Source organism: Geospiza fortis, unplaced genomic scaffold, assembly GCF_000277835.1.
Source record: "Geospiza fortis unplaced genomic scaffold, GeoFor_1.0 scaffold166, whole genome shotgun sequence".
Classification (NCBI taxonomy): domain Eukaryota; kingdom Metazoa; phylum Chordata; class Aves; order Passeriformes; family Thraupidae; genus Geospiza; species Geospiza fortis.
This window is the reverse complement of record NW_005054310.1, coordinates 471528-494406: the sequence shown is the minus strand read 5'-3', so window position 1 is coordinate 494406 and position 22879 is coordinate 471528. Positions and strand designations below refer to the sequence as shown.

At 37.4% G+C, this 22879-nt stretch overlaps 1 protein-coding gene across 1 annotated transcript in view; it reads left to right on the top strand.

Annotated features, from left to right (window-relative positions):
• TMTC2 (transmembrane O-mannosyltransferase targeting cadherins 2) overlaps nucleotides 1-22879 on the top strand; it is a 175369-nt gene that overhangs the window by 91769 nt on the left and 60721 nt on the right. The window contains exons 5-7 of the mRNA XM_031055582.1: nucleotides 8165-8250; nucleotides 9116-9300; nucleotides 10892-10970. Coding sequence (XP_030911442.1) covers nucleotides 8165-8250; nucleotides 9116-9300; nucleotides 10892-10970 — 350 coding nt within the window. The remainder of the gene's footprint in view (nucleotides 1-8164; nucleotides 8251-9115; nucleotides 9301-10891; nucleotides 10971-22879) is intronic.

Below are 22879 nucleotides of genomic sequence, written 5' to 3'. Positions count from 1 at the left end.
ACTGCATTCAACTGGTAAGCCTCTTCAGATAAATCAATCAATTAAAAAATAATGTTCTGCCTGTAAGTACAGTTAAAAATGAGTCCTTCTAATCTGTGAAAAATGAAGTTTATCATAATAGTATTTTTTACTATTTTTTTTCCTTGTTTAAAAAGGAAGAAGTTGACCATTTCATTAATTTGCCTTGCAGATAAGCAAATTAATTGATGAAACCCAAAATAATTTAATGATAGAATTTATTTTCCAGAATGAAATGCGTATTTCATAATATGTGTGTTTTTACTAATCATTTAGTTACACAAATACATGTACGTGCAGAATTTCCCTCTCTGTTAGGCAATGAGGAGTATGAAAAACATAATTTTAAGAGGAAACTTCTGCACACATTTAAAAAATAACTTCTGAACACAGCAGAAGATTGTAGGAAAGAAAGTGACAAGATTGATACATCTATATTTCCTATATGCTATTCGTTTTGAAGGTGAAAATTATGACTATTAAATTTTTTGTATGTCTGTACAGTACTTTTGTCTCTTACTGTGTTGTAGAGAGAAGCTGAAGTTAATACCAGGGTAAGAAGAGGAAAGGGGGCTGGTTGATAAAGACAGGGACATAAAAGAAATCAGACTTCAGTCTTTTCACTGTTCTCAGAATAAGCTGCTAGTCTTCCAGTTTTCCCTTGATCCAAAAAATATGTCTATAAACCTTCATCTCTGTTTTTGAACAGAGAAGTTTTTGAAATTCTACTGATTTTTTGTGGAAGGATTTTAACTAAAATGCTGGTTGGAATATATAGGGCATAAGAAGTGAAGTTTAATTCTTAGCCTTTTTACCACTACATTGAATACAATAGAATCCCTTATTTTTTAAACAAGCTTTACAAAGCCTTCAATTATTTACCAGTAGTTAAAAAAGCTTGCATCATGTTTTTCTTTTTGTAGGCTTTGACAGTGTTGGATGCTTCAATATCCAGCATGCAAAATAGATGGTAAATGAAGTGTCCCTTGATAGTACACAAATGAATCAATTCTTTGAAGCACAAACCCTCAAGAGCTCCTTTGCAAGTTAAACCCATCCTTGGCATGCAGTTCTGTAGGAGCCTTTTACAAAAATCCTCTGTAATGGAAAATGTGTCTTATATGTGCTTACAAGAGGCCAGTCAGTTTTGCTGTTTCTGGTTTTCAGTATGTGCCTTTGAGACTAAAATAATCATTCCACAGAACTTCAGGAAAAAGGTATCTTTATAGTTATTTAGAAGCACTGTATGTGTTTCACATGGTCATTATTGTTTCTAAGCACCTCTGCCTTGGTATTTGATGCAAATTAATTGGCATGTGCAGCTCAGTGTTCACTCATAGCAGTAATAAATCCAAGTGCTCTGCTGAAGAACAAATTATTAAGGTTTAACTCACAATTTTAATGGATAACAATCAAAGAGAGAAGCTACATAAGCAGAAGCTCTTGATCTCTTTCCTTCTTTTTCAATAAATTGAAATGTGAGGTTAGTTTAGAAGTTGACTACTAATACATTAACATCCAAAGAATTTAACAGACTAGATGAATGGCTGAATTCAGTGCTGTATTTTTGGGTTTTGACTTATACATTATGGGTCTGAGTTACAGCTGCTTTTGCCATTTAAAAAAAATTAAAATGCATTAATACATAACTACATAATCTACATTTGAAGGTTTGCCTGATTTTGAACATCTTATATTTGTGTTCTCAGTGCTATGTAGTTCTGGTGATTACAATTAAAGTTCATAGGGTAGTAAATCAGCATAAAATGATCTTTCTTTGTTTTTTTTTAACTGAGAAAACCATATATTTTAATACTGTGAAGTACCAAGGACAGAGCTATAGAGAAATTATAGTTTATTCTTTCAAACAAGGCAATGTTCAGTAGATTAAAAACAAAGTATTTGAGTTTGCTTTGGCTTTTCAGTCTTTATTACCTTATGATTGTTAGCTAAAGCTTGTGGGGTTTTTTATATTGTTTCAAATTGCTTACAATTAGTGTCTAAAATAAAATTGTTTATCAGTTAAAAGACAGATTTGCATTTATTATTTCACTTTTGTTTTGGCCTGGCTGTGCTTTGAGTATTTTGTCAGCTATATTAGTAATCTATGTTACCTTGAGTTTCTCATGTGATTATAAGGATGTTCTCAATCTGACATAGATATTAAATATTCCTTTAAAATTATAATGATTACTTGAAATGTTGTAATTTTGGAGTATACAGTGCCGTATAAGAGATAAATTTCTAGCAATCAGCTATCCCCTTGCTTCTCTCCTGGAATATCTCATTTTGCCTGTACTGATATAGGACTGTATGTGTAAGTTCATTATTCAAATAATTTATTTTCTTTTAATAAGATTGGATTATGAGTTTCCATAAACTGTACATTGGAAAACTTAGGGTATTGTATCAATGAATGTTGAATTTTTGAATGTCTCATTTTGAAATTTCAGCTGCTATTGCAGACTACCTATCCTAGAAAGTCTAGGATTGCAGTGTTTTACAGTAAAAGTTTAACTCTGTATCCTTAGGTAAAAATCAATATAAGCAAAATTCTTCCTTGTCTGTTGTTGTTAGGCTTTATATGTTGGAAAATGTGTTCCCTGCCTTTTAAGGGTACTGGCATAAAAACTCCTTATCAGAGGCAAAAAACTCTAAAAGCAGGCTGACATACAAACCTGTGCTGAACTGTAGTTGAACCTTTCCTAGACAAAGTTCCTGCAGCAACCTCCTGCACCTAGTGGGAAGCAGGTCAAGGTTATGGTTCCTCTTCCTTGATAGACCAGAAGTTTTTATCATTCAGGATGTTGAGTTAAAAAGCAAGAGGATGTGTCATCTGGTGTCTAAGTACTTGATTATTGTTTTTCTCAGCTATGAATGCAAACTGGTTGCAAACCTGTTTGGAATTAATCTCTTCTTTGCCAGCTAGTTCTTCCTCTGTCAAAGGCAGCGGCAAAAATTTGTGTTTTGCTGTAACCAATGATGTCTTGATAAAATCTTGCTGTGTTGTCAGACTGGCTCTTGAGGTAGCACCCAAAGGTCACTTAGGTGACTGGTGGTTTCCTGCTGTGCAATGTAGGGCCTATATGAAGCACAGATAGTTTTCAAAGTTATATTGAGAGGTGAAAGGCATTCAGTGACCCAGCTATGCAATTACATGTCTCAATATTTCAAATTGTGGGCACTTACAGTCCTTACATAAACTTCCACCATTTTATAAAATTAGGAAAATAATGTTTTGTGTCTGCCATTCAGTTTCAAAAAAGACCCCTCTTGTAGAAAGTTCTGTCCAGCTCTCTGTCTATATTCACTGCTGGGGCACATGAAAGGGAGTGGGCAACTGGTTTGAGGACTGCAGACACAGCGCAGCATGGCCCATTGTCCAGAAGAGTGAGAAAGGCAGGAGCTGTGCTATTCCTCATCCTCATAGTGGCCCTCCCTCTGTCAAGGTAATAGGGGTTGTGCAAGTTGATGTTGTCCTGAAAGGGTAGTATTCCCAATCAAACTGAACCACTAACAGAAAAAAAAAAAAAAAAAAAAAAGACAATATTTGCTGACCAATTTGCATTGCAATTGGGAAGCTCTTCCCCAGATCTGGGAGAACATAACAGTTGTACTGCACTGTCTGAAAGATTAGAGGTTGTTTTTGGGGTGATTGTTTAGTTTTGTTTTTTGGGGCTTTTTTACTAGTGGAGTAATAGATTACTTAGTGAGTTCTGCAAAGGAAATGGTTATTCTCTGTATGTTTGGGTTCCTATTGATTAAAAAAATATGTTTTGTGGTAGCATCCATACCTACCTTTCTACCCACTAGTCTTGCAAATGACAGTGAAAGAGTTGCCTTAGGCAAAGCAGATCCATTCTTGCTGTGTGACTGGAGACACATCTGCGTAGGGAATAACAGAGGATTTTCTTTCATTCCTTTCTTTGTTTGCCAGTGCAGCATTTAGGTAGATATAGTCTTTTGTAGATAATCCCACCTCTGAAATCAATGGGATGAATGTAGCTTGAGGCATGGAAGAACGGCAGTCATGGCAAAGTAATAGCTAACATAAGCCCTGTATTAGTTGTTATAAACCAGTAAACAAAATTGATTAAACTGTTTCAGTGTTGTACCTGGGTTGACAATGTTATAAATATTTCACTAACACGTTTACTTTGACAGTTGCAGTTTCTGTGTATCGTACTTGGCCAATTTATGCCAGTTTTAGTCACTGAGGCGTTTGCTTTGTAAGCAGACCAGCTGACTAGAATAGGACTACCAACAGGAAGAAATTCTTATGAAACTTGTAAAAGGACACAGGCCATCTACTGCTTATTTATATTCTGTGACTGCCTTCTGGTCTCTGAAAACATTTTTGTGCCATTAATATTCAGTGACTTTCGGTCAAAGCCAAAGCAGAGTAGGAAGACAGGAAGATTTTTCATTGTTGGTGAAGCAAGATAGGTAAAAGTTGGCAGCTAAAGAATTCAAGAAGGTTGCAAACAACTCATTTTGGGGGAGGTGTTTTCCTGCATGAACCAAATGAGCAATTCTGTCTACAGAAATGATGTGCATCATTTCCAGATAGTCAGAATGTGCTCCTCATTTTTTTTCTTTTATTTATCCTCCTATTTAAAAAACAGGATTCTGAGCCACTTCCTAAGCCACTTGGAGAGGTTTGCTACTCCTGCAAGCAGTCAACACATATCCTCCATTTCATAAATGATTAACACTCCATTTAAAAGTAACTGGAAGTAATGCAAGCAAAAAGAAATCCTGTTGTAAAGTTCCAGAATCTTGCTACTTATTATAGTTAGAATTTGTCTCCTAATTAATCCTAAATTAATTCATGAACAGTTTAAAACTGTCCACTCTATGTCCTATTGTTTAAGTAACTTTTTCTTTTCCAAATACTCTTATCTTTATGTATTTCACAGAATCAAAGAGTGTGTAATATTGGAAGGGACCACAGTGGGTCATCTGGCCCAACCTCCCTGCTCAAGCAGGGTCATCCCACAGCCGGAGGCATAGGATTGTGTCCATACAATTTCTAAATATCTCCAGTGAGGGAGACTCCACAACCTCTGTGAACAATCTGTTCCAGTGTGTGGTCACCCGCACAGTGAAGATCATCTTCCTACTTGTCTTACTGAGCTATAGAAGCCACATTTTTCCAGTTCTGTCAGTGAACTGTCTTTGCACAGAAGTTGCATATTTCATTTAACATCTTCATTTGTCTGCCTTACAACTGGGAAGGTGAGCTGAAGAGAATAAGAAGTTTTGGAAGTATCAACTTGAAGCAGCTGTTCCTGCATTTTGGTTTTTTTTTTTTTTTTGTGGGGACATTTTGGTGGTGAGGCTTTTTTATTCAGTTAATTTGGCATTTTTAGTAGCTGTAGAAAGTGAAAGAGGCCAGAAAGGCTTTAAGGTCTTCATCCAAGTTTATCACTGGAACTTACTCTTTTGAATCAAGCATGCTTACTTCAAGGAAGTCCTCCTCTTTCTTCATCCTTGAGTAAGGAAAAAGGAAGGCTTTATGTCTTTGTAACCACAAAAGTTAGATACATACTCAACATGTCTCAGTTGCTCTGCTCCACCTCTGGCTTATGTCCAGTGCTTCTCACTGTATTGATGTCTTTGTTGTCTTTCTGCTCCTTCTCCCCTTTGCCAAAAATCTCTGAGGAGAGGTTATCATTTTGCATTCAAGCAAAGAAGTGAAAGGCATATCAAGAACAGATCTATCTGCTCCTGGCTATAGTGGACACTGGCCCTGGCCATGGGGAGGGTGGGATACTGGAATCTGCAGTGCCTGCAAGGTGTGAACTGCAGCTCAGGGATGTTCTTCCACTGCATCTAGAGAAGTTAGCTTTTTCCTGACTTAGTTTAACCTCAGACTAGAAGTGGACACTTATAAATCTAGTAATGTCTGTACTGCCTGAAGCTACAGTGAAAACTAGTGATCAATCAGGATCAATTTCACAAGGAGAAGAGGCAGTTTCATGTCTTGGTAAGATTATATTCTTCTCTTTCTTCTCCCAGACTCATAACAAATACAAATAAAGCACTAATTATTAGGTGGAATTCAGCACTCCGTTCTTCATCTGAGCTGCTTGGTTATATATATATGAGAGAGCTAAGGGGAGAGAGAGAGAGACACATGCTGACAGACTGGCAGTTAATGGAACAGCTTTTAAAAGAAAAACAACTTTTGGAAGAGAAGTTTAAAAAAAAACCCGTCTCAAAGTTTCAAGTCATAAATCAAAAGTGTCAATATTAGAGCATGTAGTGAATGCAAAAGATTAATTTGCAATAATTACAAATAAAAGTTCTTTTAATCACAAAACCACAAATGTTGTACACTTACCAAAGTAATTTGTTTTGGTGAAGTTGACCAATTGCTGTATTACTTCTCTCAATATGTTACATTATTTATTCCAGAATTAAAATAAGAATGGAATTTCTTAGATAAATTGTTTCAAAATTGTATGTGAGAATGTTTTTGCTTTTTAAAAAATTAAGAAGCCACTTAAATGTCAGACAATGCATCTCATTTTTTTTCTGTTAATTCTTCTGTTATCAGTAGCAAGCAGGATTGAAATACCATAATCAATCTTCCTTGAAGTAAGTGTATAAAAATGTTTACAGTAAACAAAATTCAGCTTCTAGAAAATTCAGAAAATGTTATTTCTGTCCTGGTGATTATACCTCTTGCCATTTGCAAGATACTTGACAGTACTTACAAACATTGGTACCATTCCAAAAAATATCCTGAATGTATTCCTTCATTTCTTACTTTACTGCAAGTAAGTTCTGTTAATATTAAAAATTATTTGCTACCTAATCTGAAGTTAATTGGGAAACAGTTTCAAAGTGAGGTCATGTGATAATGATAGGACAGTATAGAAGAAAAGAAAGTCTAGAAGAAAAAGAGGATATATTTCTCAATTCTGTTAAATCCTAACCCAGTGACAAGAAGGAAACAACATAGATGGTGGCTACTTAAGCTCCCTTCTCTTTTCATCCCTTGAAGTTTACTGGTTTAATTAAAAAAGTTTTCCTGAGATGTTAAAGGGAAATAAAATCTCTGATTTGAGACTGGAGATAAAATAATTCCAAGCTCTTTGCAGTTCAAAGAGCTATCAGCAGATAAAAGCATAGAGGAAGAAAAGAAAATTGCTGTAGGTTAGGGAAACTACAAATAAATATGGTGCCACTTCCACCTTAGAGGAAGAGCTGTGTTAGCTGTGTTTTCCTGGATATTTTGAGTTATATGACAAGAGATGTTTGCCACTAGATACTGAGGTCTGAGTCTCCATTCTGAAATGACTAATTTTTAAGGATTTTTAAATAATTCTGGTTTTAATATATTTGTATATGCTCTTTTTCAGTCTTCTGAAATTTTAGAAAACTGTAATGCTTTGGGCCTTCATTTAAGCATACAGTGTACATTCATGTCACTGACGTCCAGACAACTTCTCAGAAATTTGTGGGTAGCTGGCATAAATCATAATTCACAAGGATGTTTATTTTAAAAGCTAAATTAAAGCCTATCTATTATGAAACTGGAAATATTCAGTATAATTTTTAATACTTCTTCAGTTAGTAAATTTGTTCAGAGTATAAAGAAGACAGGAGAAAACAGAACTGTTGCAGTTGCTGAGCTGTATAGTGAATAATCTAGTGGAATTGCTCAATAAGGGGAGTCCTTAACATAGCAATGAAGGGCTGGATGCTTAACTTTATCATGCATTTGGAAAAGACCTGCTTATTTCAGGTCAAGACAAGGTGCCTGACTAATCATTAATGACTTAAAAATACCTCCACCATATTCTATCCACTTTAAAAAGTCTTGCAGGCTAACATTTTCTCGACTGAGTAAATTAATCTCCTGGCTTCCAAGAAAGCCAAAACTATTCTGTGTAACATCTGCTTTGTTAAAGCCATATGGATGCACCTGGTGTCTATGAATGCATCTTTATACATGGAATAACTCTCACATGGAACTGTTAGTGAGTGCTTGTATCTCTGAAATACCAGTAAGCATATTTTACTTTGTTACCCAAGTTTTGTTTTCAGTATTTGTTTTCAAGTTACTCTTTGTAGTAACCTCACACCTCACTCTCTCTTTTCTTTTATTTTTTTCCTTTTTTTTCCCCTTATACAGAGGATTACTACTTCAGGAAAACAGCAGGTTTTCAGAGGCATTGCATTACTATAAACTGGCAATTGGTAGCAGACCCACACTAGCTTGTAAGTATTTTGACTCTACAAGCTTGTATAATATTGACTATAGCTTTCATAGAAAATTTTCCTCCTCTTTAATAACGCTTTCTTTTTATTCAGAAGCTTTTAAGTCAGAAAGCCAAAGGTGAAATTGTGCCCTTGATAGCAAGTGTTTATTAGTAGACAGCTATATTTAATGTGGTACAAGTAAGAAGCAGATGATATATTAACACTCAGCAGCACTACTAGAACTTAAAATGCTTCTGATCTGGGGTGTTGAGTCAGAGATACTACTGCCCAAGTTTTCAGGGTGTTTTCTGTTTCTTACAGCCATTCCCTGATATATATATGGTTGAATAATGATTGAATAATATAAATATTTTTTCTTTCTTACCTGGGAAAAATGGCGAATAATCATTCAGGTGTTGCCAGTAACAGGTTCCAAAATTAAGTAGTGCTATTTGAGATGGCTGAGAATTTTGTACCTTCAGTATTAATTGTCTCTGTATGTATATATGTTTTTATGTATATGTATATTTTTGTAGCACTTCAAACAGTGGTGCTATATGCTTTATATAGTCCTAAAATGAGGAACTAAATGGAGCTATATGCTTTGTACAGTCCTAAAAAGAGGAACTAAATGGAACACTCTGCCTAACCAGTGATTCCTTCCCTCCTACTTTATAGTCACCTCCTTCTTTCCTTGTCTCTGAGCTTCTACCTTTTATATAATCACATATGTTACATGTTCACACTCACACCAGTGAGTGATCTGTGTTATTCAAAAACCAAATTAGATAACCACAGGATCTCTACCAGGTACTACTTAGAATTGAAACAGTAGATAAAGCATAATAGAACTCTTTTCTATAGCATTTTTCCCTTTTCACAGCTGCTTATCTAAATACTGGTATCATCCTGATGAACCAAGGGAAGACAGAGGAAGCCAGGAGGACTTTTGTGAAGTGTTCAGAGATCCCTGATGAAAATCTGAAAGATCCTCATGCTCACAAAAGCTCTGTTACCAGCTGTCTTTATAACTTAGGAAAACTTTTTCATGAACAAGGACACTATGAGGTAAGACTCTAGATTTGTATATAATACATTTTTAAAACTTTGATATACAAATAATACATACTGCTTCCACCCAGACTTTCAAAATATATCACATACATGTACTGGTTGAATTTCATCAGATCAAGATTAGCATTGTCTACAGAGAATATTTGTTCTCTACAGCCACTGGTGTAATGCTATTAATTAGCAGTGTGATGTTCTCACATCAGAGTCAACATTAGCAGTGGTCACATCTGATATGTGTTAGTTCATTGGTTTTGGCTTTGTACCCGTAGCTGGTATGCAAGGATAAAACCTGATTAAACCTGATTAAAGGCCAGTTGACCTAAAGTGTAGAGGCATTATAATTCAAAACACAGTAAGTCCATCTTTAGCTGGAAAAGTGCAATTATGCTTGCATTTAAGTCTCTAAAAATAAGACCCAGTTGAAATAATTTAGCAGTGATTAAAAACATCCCACTGTGTGTTGTTTTCAGATAACTTGACCTCAGTGCCAAAGTGGGATATTTTTAATGTAACAATAAACTGCACCCAAGTCATCCCATCTCATTTACACATGCAACTGTGACTGTTGTGATTCCTCTCAATTTTCCCTGATGAACTTAACTGAAACTGGACATTCACTTTGACCTTTAGCAGTATTTGAAAGAAATTAATTCTCTCTTGGCATTGTCAGGCATACTTCAGAACAGGACTTGTGAGTGGTTTTGATCCGTGTAAAGTGCTCTTGACCTTGACAGTTATGTCAGCTGTTTAAGATCAGGCATGCAGAAGCTGGACAGATTCCCTGTCATCTGTCTGCTGCCTAGCTCTGTCAGATGGAGTTACTAATTGGTTAAAATACAGACAGCTAATGCATCTATACAGAGAAGAGACCAGCAGCATGTTGTCTGCACAGCTGATAGCGTGTAGAGTTGAAGCTCAATACCTGCAAGATACAAGAGCTTTCAGGAATATAAAACTTCAGATTTCTTCCTGGCTGTCATTGCAGCCTTTGTAAGCTGTGACTGTTTGATGCAGAGCTAACAGACTGACCAGCCAGCATCCAAAGTGGGGAATGAATGGTAATTCAAGGCACAGCATATTTGAAAAGGGATTCCAGTTTTGGGTTTCTTGGCTTCATAGTGCATCTCATCTGTTCTGTGGAGCAGGCTTCAGTTGTAAGGATTATGCTTTGTTATTACTTGGCAGTAGACAATGGTTTCTTTATTTTTAGGTCACTTAGCGTAGTTAATCATCAGAATGTCCTTTGTCTGCAGATCAGTAATACCCCATATTCTTCCACAGCCTATTGAATTTTATGTTTATAAACTCACCAGTCATTAAGAGCTATGAAAAACAAGTCCTTCTTAGTTTTGCCTGTAAAAAAGTTGCAATATTGGAACTAGCTTGATCTCTTGTCTATAAGCCTCACTGAATTTGGTAAAATTCAGGTAAAAAAAGGAGAAATTTTATACTTTCTGTGGCATTTTTGATGCTGATGTGTTTTCCCTGCATCTTTCATTTGGGGAAGGAAGATAGTTTGGTTTTACCTTATATATAAAAGGATACTTTTTAAGTTGGTGTTTACCCACTGTGTGTTTCTTTTCAGGAGGCCCTTACAGTTTACAAAGAAGCAATACAGAAAATGCCGAGGCAGTTTGCACCACAGAGCCTATATAACATGATGGGTAAGTGCATTGTTAGTGCTTCAGAATGATATTTGAGGAATTAGGGTGAAACAAAAGACCTTATGCAGGCAAATGGTGCTCAAATTAATGAGCTAATAAAACCCAAAAATAATTACCTTCAGTATAAGCCAAACTAGGTTCAGAGCTTAAATGCCAGCAACTGCAGTGCTGGATAAGGTGCAGTAAATGATGAGACTGTTAGACACTGGATGCCCTTAGGAGTGTCAGTGTAGCAGTTCTACATTTAGAATGCATGGCTTAGAATTTTTCTTGGTCTCCAGAATCTCTTATACACTACTTTGGAGACCCCATGTGCCCACCTGTGTATGGGTCTTCTATACTGAAATGTCTTGTAAACCAACAAGGTGTTCAAACAGACTCACAGCAAAAGTTATAGGGTTTTTTAGGTTGTGCCAAAAACTTATTTCCAGCTGATATACTATAGTTTAGATGCCTACATCAATGAGAGAATTCTTCTTATTTTTCTTCCAGGATCAGCTATCTGTCCTTCAGAATTTTGGAAGTCCTTTTCATTCTGAAAAAAACTGTTAATTTATCTGTGAGGTGTTTCTTGTTTAACCTCAGTTTCTCATATTCTTCATCGCATTTTTATGTGGGATACATTAAACAGATAAAAGAAAGAAGATAATATGGATTATTACTTACAGTACTCAGATCTGAAAACAAGAGGGCTGGTTCTTGTTGTTCCAGAAATGCTTGTAGGTGGAATTCTCTCTCAAAGCTCGTGTGTTTCTGCTAAGCACCCTCAGTGTTTAGCCGAGTGCTCTCTTGTTTGGGATAGAAAACAATGTAAGAATCTTTACTTTGAAGTCGTTGAAAGTGGAGCAATTAAAAATATCTGTGGAAACAATTCGGATCAACAGGAAGCATATGGGGTTTTGTGTGATTCCCCCCATCAGTGCCTCATATACAGGGGAATGTATTGGTTGATATCAGTTGCTTTTACACAGTTATTGAATACTTACTCAGGAAAGGCATCTTTGATTAGTACCTTAAAATTACTAGAGCACAGAAAAAAGTAAAAGTGTCGTTGTAACTGATGCTATATGTTTGAAAAATGTAAATGCTAGATTAAGTAGTTCTCTTGCTACAGTGACGAAGTATCTAATGTCAGTCTAAAAACTTTCTTAGCAGTTCATACAGTTCAATGGAGAGTTACTTCTCCCTGAGCACTAAGCTTTACCAGATTGGTGCAAATGGCTAAATCCATAAATTACACTAATTGATTATTACATATACTTTTATTCATTGTCGTTCTTATTGAAATTATTGTTTTATCAGTTTTATTTATCAGCATTTGCTGATCAATTTGTGGTGGTATCAACAGTCACCTCTGTGTGAATTAAACCTCTGCTTACTATTGGTGTCCTATACTGACTGCTGAAATACTGCAGTGCTTCAGCATTCTCTGAAGTTTGACTGCCCTCTTTAGTGTAGATATGTTTTTCATAATTCTGATAAAAGTGTTCCTCAGAATACAAAATTGGAACACATAAATCAGTGCGGTTTCTAGCATGTAATGCTTGTCCTATTGCAAAGCAGGCTTGTGCTACCCTTTTTCTTTTCCAATGAATAGAAGCTACCCTTAAAACCACTATGACCTATAAGTTTCTCCAGATTTTTCCTTTTTTTTGGTTGTTTTTTTAGGTTCAGGAGGCTTTTCTCAATTTCCTTTGTAAGCATGGTCTATGATGTCCAAGTTCACTCTGTTCCTGGGGTTTGCATTTTTTAACTCACAAAACCACAAAGACTAGCTCAGTCCTTTGCCCAGGCTGGCTCCTGCTATACTTCCTCCCTTCTCTCCCTAGCCCATACTCTGGCTTCTGCTTCCTTTAAGCTGCTGCCAGCACTTCATGGATGTCCTGGTGGCATAACAAGACATGGTCAACTGAGCGTACCTTAGCTTCTTGTGGAACTCTGAGAATTTCAACTTAGCATTAATATAGCTTATATTTATATTTTGGTTGTGATGGCAGCTTTTGCAGGGAAGACAGAACTTGCTTCATAGTGTTTGCTGAAGTGTTGCTTGTAGGTTATGCTGCAAAGGCAGTCCAACAGGCTACACAAAGTTGGGTAGTGACTTGAATGCAATGCAGCTATATGAACAGGACTCAGACTGATTTGTTCAGAGCTGTCCTGGATGTGTCTACATAAGCCTACATGGATGCATTTAGCCTCTCCTACCTGAGATGACAAGACAGAGCTAGGTAGCTCTGCTTCTTTATAGTGTGGAAAGAAAACTGTACCTCTGGGGAGTAATGAAGCCCTTGTGATTTAGACATCTATTTAAGATTATGCACATAATCCCTGAAATCATACTTCTGCTTTAAAAAGAGCTGAGATGACTGACTTAGACTTAGTAGCTTGATTTGGGTGAGATAAATCCTAAATACCTTTTCAGTCATCTCTTTGCTTTGTGTGTGACAGGAGAGCAAGGCAACTGCATCCATTATCAGGAGTGCATCCGCTTTGCTGCTCATATGGTGTCACTGAGTATCAGAGGGCTGCCTGGAGTGTTTATTTCTGTTTCCATGTTCAAGACAAAATTATAAACACATTCCCTATAACACTTTCTTTCATAAACAGCATTACATAAACTTGTCTGCCCACTTCTAGCCTTTAAAAGGGAGACTAGAGGAACTGAAATAGGCCAGTCCTGTCTTGTGTGCTTGCAACTGCATAAACCTGACTGAGCTGTCCCCACTCCTTGTATGCTCATTGCTGGGGAGGAAGAGGGAGAAACTGGGGAGCACTCCCCATCTGCTTGGGAAGTAGCAGAAGGAAGTTTTCTTCCCCATCTCCTTAAATGTGGAAAAAGTCTTCACAGCTTATCATGAAATCCAAGAATAGTCACAGTTTGAGGATTATCTGCTATGGTTGTTACTGTGATGACTGTATTCCCAGTCTCTGGCAATCTCTTTGCTTGATTGAGTGGCACACATATTGCCACATATTGGCATGTCATATAAGGAAACAGTGCTTCCTCTAATTTTTAATAAGTACTCATTCATGTAATTGAAGATTTTTGGGAAAGTTTTTTTTCTCCTGTATGATGTACATGACGTGCTTGAAAGAGAATAAACAGGAGATGAACTGTTTAAACTGAATCAGGTTTGAACTCCAGCACTCTGAGTGCAGTAGCATTAACACTCCAGCAGTGCTAAGCCTTTACACCACCTGCTTTCCCTGTTTGTTACACACTTCTTTTCCTGTGCTTGCTTCTATTGGCCTTTTGCTCTGACAGGCCCAGTGACTCATTCTTCTGGGGTGTCAGTCTTCTTGACAGACTCTCATCCTTTAAAACACTCTGTAACTTGCCTCTTAATGGGAAAAAGAAGTATTTGGGCTCAAGAAGCAGGCATCCATTTGACTTTGCTTTTTTTCATGGTACAAAAGACAGGACTGTAATACCAAGCATCAGATGTTCTAAGTTTGTGCATATGAAAAAGTTGCAGGGAAGATTTTAGTCTCCTGTTGCTGTGATTTATTTTGCCAGGTGTGCAACAACTCAGCTAAGGAAACCATATGTTTCTCTGGCTTTGTACCAAGAAACAAAACCTTTTCATTTTTTTTCCATAGGAGAACCCAAAACAACTAAAAATTGAAACTTCAAAACTAGAATCAAAACAATTATTCAACTAGCTGTATAAGGTTGGCTTGGTATTTATTTTCTGTATACCATATTGCTTTGATGTAAATTAAAAAGTACATGCTCAGGTTACACAGATTAATTTGCTTGGCATGGCAACTTGCACTACAAAGGCCAGAGTCCAGCTCAGCTGTATTAAATAGGTAATATATTTTGTTTAAAGTTTCAATTAAAGCCTGAGGTCAAAGTCCCTGTGGGATCTTGAACACTTTAATGCCAATATTAGGATTGCTTAAGGATCAGCCTCTGCTCTAGATGTCTTTTGCGTTTCTTGAAATCTGATATTGTACAGTTGATTGTATTACATTGCTTTTAAAACCACACTAGCCCACCTGCTACAGTAATTCATACTCCTGACAGTTAAGTGGTGTGAAGTGGACCATGGAGGCTTTATTTTAATACCAAACAGTAACAAGAAAGATGGTGGGGTGGCATTGTTCAGGTTTAGATTGGCAAGATACTGTCATAAATATCTTGGTGGTACTTCATCTGCCCTTGCTAACTAACATCTCAGTGTCTATTTTCAAATGCACTTCAGGTAATGCCTTGCAAATTTTTTTTTTTTGAGAAATGCAAGTCACAAAAAAGCTAACATTGCAGGAGTGAATACAGTTCATGATGCACAAAGTTTAAATTTCTCCTTGCGAATCTGCTGGATTGCACATGGACAGAAAACAAATCATACACAAATGTTCAGTCCAGAAAAAGGTAGCCAGATTTTACATCTGGTGCAGAGTTTTGTATCATAAGTACAAAGGCTTAGCATGCAGAGAGACTTTCTGTGTTGATGATTATAACATAGCTATCACTTTACTTGATTATGCTTTTGGGTGGATGTGGCTGTTTCTACAAACCTGTTAATATTGTTAAGGCTCCTTTCCCATTTGCCCCTTGCTCCCATTAGATGCTTTCTTATTGAATTATTTTGAAATAGCATTTAGAACTCCAGGAAACCCTTTGGTATAGTTTTACTGTGTAACACTTAATTTATACGATCCAAAGATGATTAAGCTGTGAAATACATACCCCACATCATAACTTATGCAGAGTATGGTACCTGCACTTATCTAAGCTTTAGTCATCAGCATGCTTCCTATGCATCTCATGAAGTTTTACTAGTAATTTCTTACTAAGTGTACATTACAAGTGTTTTTTTTTTTTCTTTTAAAACTAGCTTGGATGGAAAAAGGATTTTTTTTTTCTTCCATATGTGCATTTTTTTACATATTCCATGGAAAGAAGAATGGTGTCCTCTCCAATGGTGATGGGAATAAAATGCTGGGCTTCCTTCTCTCCCCCTTCCCACCCTCAGTCTGATACTTTAGCCCTTCCCCCTCTGAGACTTTGCAGATTGTGGTAGTTTATATCTGGTGTCCAAAGCTAAGTAGCTAAGTGCTGCATCCAGCTGGCAGCCAGTCCCTGGTGATGTTCCACAGGGCTCAGTATTAGGGCCAGTCCTGTTTAATATCTTTACTGATGATCCGGATGAGGGGATTGAGTGCACCCTCAGTAGGTTCACAGATGACACGAAGTTGGGTTGGGGGTACTGATCTGCTGCAGAGCAGTAAGGCTTTGCAGAGGGACCTGAACAGGATGGATTGGTAATAGCTCAAGGCCAATTGTATGAGATTCAATAAGGTGAATTGCTGGGTCCTGTACTTGGGTCACAACAACTACAGGCAGGGGGGAAGAGCCCCAAGAAAAGGTCCTAAGAGTGTTGGTCACCAACAGCTGCACGTGAGCCAATGTGTGCCCAGGCATACTGGCTTGTATCAGAAATACTGTGGCCAGCCAGACCAGGGAGGTTATTGACTCTCTGTTCTCTGCACCGGTGAGGCCATACGTTGAATCCTCTGTCCACTTCTGGGCCCATCACTAGAAGGAAGACATTGAGGTGCTGGAGAATGTCTAGAGAAGGGCAATGGAGATGATGAATGGTCTGGAGTACAAGTCCTACAAGAAATGGCTGAGGGAGCTGGGCATAATTAGCCTGGACAAGAGTCAGGAGAGACTTTATTGCTCTCTTCAGCTACCTGTTGTAGCCAGCTGGGGATGTGTCTCTTTTGCCAGGCATCCAGCAATACAACAAGAGGAAACACGAATGAGCTGTACCAGGGCAGACTGGACATCAGGAGGAATTTATTCACTGAAAAGGTTGTCAAGAATTGGAACGGGCTACCCAGGGAAGTGGTGGAGTCACCATACTTGGGAGTGTTCAGGAAGTGACTTGATGTGATACTTGGTGGAATGATCTAGTTGATGTAATGTTCAGTCAAAGATTGGACTTCGATGATTGATGTCTTTCTCAACCTAAATGATTCTGTGATTCTATGATTCTGAGTATGAATCTTAAATCTGATTGTAGTGTCTCCTGGTTTTTTGACTTTGCTTTGAGGGAATCAAGCTGGGTATCAAGGTTACAGCAGTGGATTGCTGGAGATGGTAATTAATTCAATGTTTGAGAGCATCTTTGGTTTTGTTCTTTCCCCAGGTTCCCAGATTTTCTTAGTTTTAGCTCTTTGGACTATTGATATATATTTTAATGTGAAATGCTTGAGTTTTCTCAGGTAGGAGTCTGAAAAAGGTGATTCTAAGGATGAAGTGCTTTTTTATTTTAAATGGGCAGGGTTTAATATGAAAATAAGTGTAATCATAACATTTGCAGACCAAAAATATAGTCCAATACTGAAAATGGACTAAAGGGATGCCAGTTAGGCATGATTCTAATGGAAAGTGCTTCTATTAATAAAGTTTTAAAGAAACATATAAGTGGCATGAAAATGAAATTACTTATCTTGTGTGAGCTCCTTGCCTCTATTTTTGTCAGTATACTTCTTTCACTGGAAGCCTTTGTACAGCTGTGCAATGTCCATGCTGTTCTATGTTGCAACTGATGTTATTTTGATGTCCTTAATTTATATCTGTTTTCTATTATAGGTATTTTCCTTCAAAAGTAGCTTAGTGGTCTAAATAAATCAGATAAGGCTTTGCTTCAGCTAATTAAGGCCTGTAGGAATTTGTTCAGACAAAGTAAATGTGGATTGACTCCCATCCATCAAAAACCCTGATAAAATGCAATACATTCCTTGAAATCTTAAAGGAGATTATAATGTAAATTAAAAAAGAATTGACCCACAATATGCTTGGTCTGTGCCAAACCTGATGCTCACTAAGTTCACATGGTTCAGCTGTTTCAGGGAAGATGTGCATGCACTGCATATTTATAACCAAAACTGTTAATCTGTTGCAGTAGATCTTAAACATCAGTATAGTATAACATCAAACTGTGCTTCCAGATTTATTATGTTATTTTATGCACTGGTACCGAAGGGAAGAAAGAGGGAAGTCATATATCTAGAGAGGTGCATTTTTATGCACAGATGTAAGCACATCCGCAGCCTTAATTTGCACAAGAAAGCTGCACGGTTGCATTATCAAAGGCACAAACTCCTTGTGGTATTGTGACACACAGGGATGCAGACCTCCCGATCATTGGACCTCCCCATCCAATTTTTTATACTCCCAATTAAAAGAAATTATGGAAAATTAAATTTAAATCCTGATGGAATGTATATGTTAGAGATTTTTATTTTCAAAGGGCATCTCCATCTTCCTTTGTGTTTTGATATGTGGTGTCTTGTCCATGTCAAATTTTATGTTTTCTGTGTTACAGTTTACTACCCCGAAATTGGAGGGGCAGACAATTAGCATATGTAAGGATGATGCAAGGCAGATTTACCCTACATTATCTCCTTTATGGAGATAATTTTTCAGTTGTCTTTTCAGCAATCTCTTTTGGGGTCCTAAAAGGAGGACCACTGGAGGGACATATCTTAATCTGATAGTATGGTTACCTTACATCTGTGGAAGTACAGTGCTTTTACATCCACAGTTCTATTGAACTTTCTGATTAGTAAATCTGGCATGAGCCCTACCAGGATATGGCCTTAGTATACTAATTGGATCTGAAACACAAAAATCATGAAATCAACAGATGAGATGTTAAGCTAGAACCATGTCACATACATTCGTGTAAATGCTACCTAATCTTGCTTTTTAACAATATGTGGTATGTATTGGAAAATCTTGTGTCTTTTTTTAAAATTTATTTTTCTTACAAACACATTCCATTTAACTATCAACTAAAATATAAGCCTTTAGGGAAAATGGCTGCTAGCAAGCTAATCTTTTATTAGCATTATTATTTAATATAAATATTTAATTTTTATTATGATTGTTATGGGGTTTTAGTTATTTTTAATTACATGTTAATTATTGTTAAGGCTATGTTAGTCAAATATATTTCATTATAATTAATATCCTGGCATGATTTTAGTGGTGAGTTTTTGGCTAGTTTATTATTTTTGTGAGGTTTTGTTTAATTTTATTTTGAATTATTATTTTTAAATTCCAAAGATTCTGAGGAAATATGGGAAAATACTATTGGTGAATTGTAGTTTTGCAAGTAGTCTATCTTTGTGGCAAATAAAATCCACTTGAGTATAGGGATTTAATTTTGGTGGTGAAAATCTAGCTAAAAGGTATCCCATTTCTGATTTCTTTGAAAGTATTAATAGAAATGTTAATGAACTTAGTATGCACTTCTTTAAATGGTGTTTCAGTTGCATATTAATGTTTTTCATGCACTGCATTAGTAAATGAGAATTACAGTTTAATAATGTATGAGCTTTCTAGTAGAATAAGACAAGAAATGTGTTCATGAAACTCAGAAAATAATAACTGAACTAACCCCTGTGAAGCTGGAAACAGTTTTGAAATACTGATTGGTCTCATTTTACTCCAGTCGTCTATTGAATTTATTACCACCACTCATTGTGCAGGCAATGCTGCACGTCTGTGTGTTTGTACAGATTAGGGACTGGAAATAACTGACCATTTATAGCTTGAAGTTTTCACTGCCATGAATTTCTGTTTCTGTCTGTTACCTCCGTTGAACTTTACAGATCTGACAAGGTTTATTAATAAAGTGTCTGTGTGTGATCTTTCAGACTTTTAGCATAAGATTTGAAAGATTTTGCAAAAGAAGTAATTGTTAAAGAAAACATAAAAATCTGCTTGTACATTTGTTTGCATATTTTCTACCAATAGACACTCTGGTTATCTTTCTAATGCCTAAATCATTTGTGTTGCAAGTTTATAAGAATGCATGATTGTAAATGGCAAATATTATTTTTCTTATTTTAATCTCAGGCAAGCAAATGCATCCTGAATTACAGCAATAAATCCATACATGTTTTCTCTGACATTTTGATGGAAAATTATCTCAAGGTGCCATAGGTATTATTAAATTGCATCAGCCTAATGCATAAATTCACTTCATTGAATTAATGGTTCAGTTACCTGTTGCTTGATTCTATTTTGGTAGAGAATAGAATGATCTATGAGATCATTCCAGACCATAGAATTCTATTCTATGGTAGACGATTGAATTCTATTCTATTCTATTCTAGTGGTAGGAGCTGTTGTCAATTTTCAATTTTCAACTTTTTCTTTTCTTCATTTACAAGATGGCATTTATAACAGACCCCCTAACAGTGCTTCCTTCTATAGCAATCTATGTTCTAATTACTTATAATATAGAAATTCTTGATACGGGTTCCTCAGAAAAAAATGTTCAGCTATAGAGAATTACCTGCAAAGAGTCACAGAATCACACAATCAGCCGAGTTGGAAGAAACCCACAGGGATCATTAAGTGTAAGTCCTGGCCCTGCACAGCACTATCCCCAAAGTTCACACCACGTGCCTGAGAGTATTGTTCAGACTCTTCTGGAACTCTGTCAGGGTTGGTGCTGTGACCACTTCCCTGGGGAGCCTGCTCCAGTGCCCAGCCACCCGCTGGGTGAAGAAACTTTTCCTGATATCCAGCCTAAACCACCCCTGACACAGCTTCAGGCCATTCCCTCAGGTCCTGTCACTGGGCACCACAGAGAAGAGATCAGTGCTTGCCCATCCTTTTGCTCTTCAAATGAAGTCATAACTGCCATGAGGTCTCCCCTCAGTCTCCTCCTGGCTGAACAGTCAGATGACCTCAGCTTCTCCTCATACGGCTTCCCCTCAAGGCCCTTCACCATCCTGATTGTCCTCTGTTGGGCACTCTCTAATCATGGCACCCAAAACTGGCCCCAGCACTTGAGGTGAGGCTGTCCCAGTGCAGAGCAGAGTGGAACAATCCCCTCCCTTGCCTGGCTGACCATGCTGTGCCTGATGTCCCCAGGACGGGGTTGGCCCTCCTGGCTGCCTGGGCACTGCTGACTCATGTTCAACTTGCCATCAGCCAGGACCCTTTATGCAGCGCTACTTTCCAGCCTTTCATTCCCCAGTCTGTCCGCACATCCGGGGCTGCCTCATCCCAGGTGAAGAATCTGGCACTTGCCTTCTGTCAGCTTCCTATGGTTGGCGATCTCCTATCTCTCTGGTTTGTTGAGGTCTCTCTGCAGAACCTCCCTGCCTTCAGGGAAGTCAACAGCTCCTCCCAGTTTTCATCTGTGAGGTTCAGGGAAATACAGTTTCTTTCTTTTCAGTTCTTTACAGTTTCTTTCTTTGATGTTTAGATGTAGCTTTGTTTCTAGGCCCCCCCCCCTCCCCCCCCCACCACTCATAAATATCCTAAAAGTTTTAGGAGTTTAGTTTGTGAAGTAGTTGAGCTCTTAAAATCTATTAAAAATTGAATTTCCAAGTACTTCAAAATTTTAAATCTCTACTTGTATCAGAATCCATCATGAAAAATAGATGAGAACCTTGGATCCATTTGATATTTGGCAGTGCATTCAGCCTTTACTACCCACAGATAATAGCTCCATCACTTAAGGCTGCTTACATTACTCTTAAAGTATCTTGTTGTTAATTACTTGAAACTCTGCCAAGCTGTAACAGGTTGGGGTGGAATTTTCCACTTGAAGAAAAGAAAAGGACAATATGGATTCCTCATTTCCTGTATGCTAATGAGGCAGGGGCCTGTGGGAGAAATAGTATGCAATCAAGTAATTAAACATTCTACATTGAAGCATGCAGCTAGGGAGAGGAGTTGAGGGGAGCATAAAGCTTGACTTCTGGCTTCTTCTGTCCTTTCAACACTTAATGACTGTTTTGTGAAGATAAAGTACATTGTTGTGTCACTTACTTGTGAGTGCTGACCTAGTGAAAAGATCACATGCTATGTTGCTGTCACTGAATTTGATGTTCATGTTCTTTTGGGGTTTCTTACCGGTTTGGATTTTTTTTTTTTGATATTAGCCTTTAATTTAGCCTCTGTCTTTCTGGCCCTAAACAGCAGCAGAATTACTCAAGTGCTTCTGTGTGTGTTATCAGATATCCAGACCAGTGCATGAGTACAAAATGCTATGTAGATCTTTGATTAAGAACAAGTAGACTTTTTTCCCAAGCAGGGATGCAAGCCTCTAAATACAGCAGGCTGGTTTGAAAAAAGTCTGTAGTCTATTTGTTCTTTACAATCATGTTGGTTTCCCTTAGCCTTGGCTTAGCATGACTTTTGTCTTTACATCATGCTCATTTTATCTGTGGTCTGAAGTTTGGTCATTTGGCATGCACCATGCCCTAACTCCTGAAACCCAGAACTGACGTGCCACATTTTGCCTGGGATCCTTCTCCTCTGGTGACAAAGACATAAAAAAAAATCTGACTTGGCCTTGTCCAGTTTTCTTTTATGAAGAAAATCTTGCATAACCTCTGTAAATATTCAAGATAAAGAGATAAAAGTAGCTCCCATGCTATGAGTTATTTTTCCTCTTTCAGAATCTTTTTGTCCAAGTTTTGGGGGTGTGGTAGTTGACTTCAATCTTGATTAAAGAACTTCGGTTTCTCTGTCTCCCTGGTACCTTCACAGTTATTAATTTCCATGTAATGCAGAACTGGAGGCTGTGACTCACCTGGAGACAGCCTTAGATGATCTTTACTTGGGTCAGGTGTAGTCTCTTGATCCTCCAGGAGTAGCATTTGATAACCTGTGACTTCATAATTTTTGGAAGATACTTAGTCATTTATTAGAAATGGACGAGCTGCTGGGATGATGAAATCCCGAATCTTCAAGTGGCATTTTCAGGGTGTCATTGACCCAGGCAAGGGCACATTTATATCCAGAGTCCTCGTGAAAGAGCTGTGTAAGTGCAGAGTTAATCTAAAAGCTGTTATTCTTCACCACTACATACTTGTTTCATGTTGATTGTTTCCTACCTCTGAGAAATTTGTTTGCTTCTTGA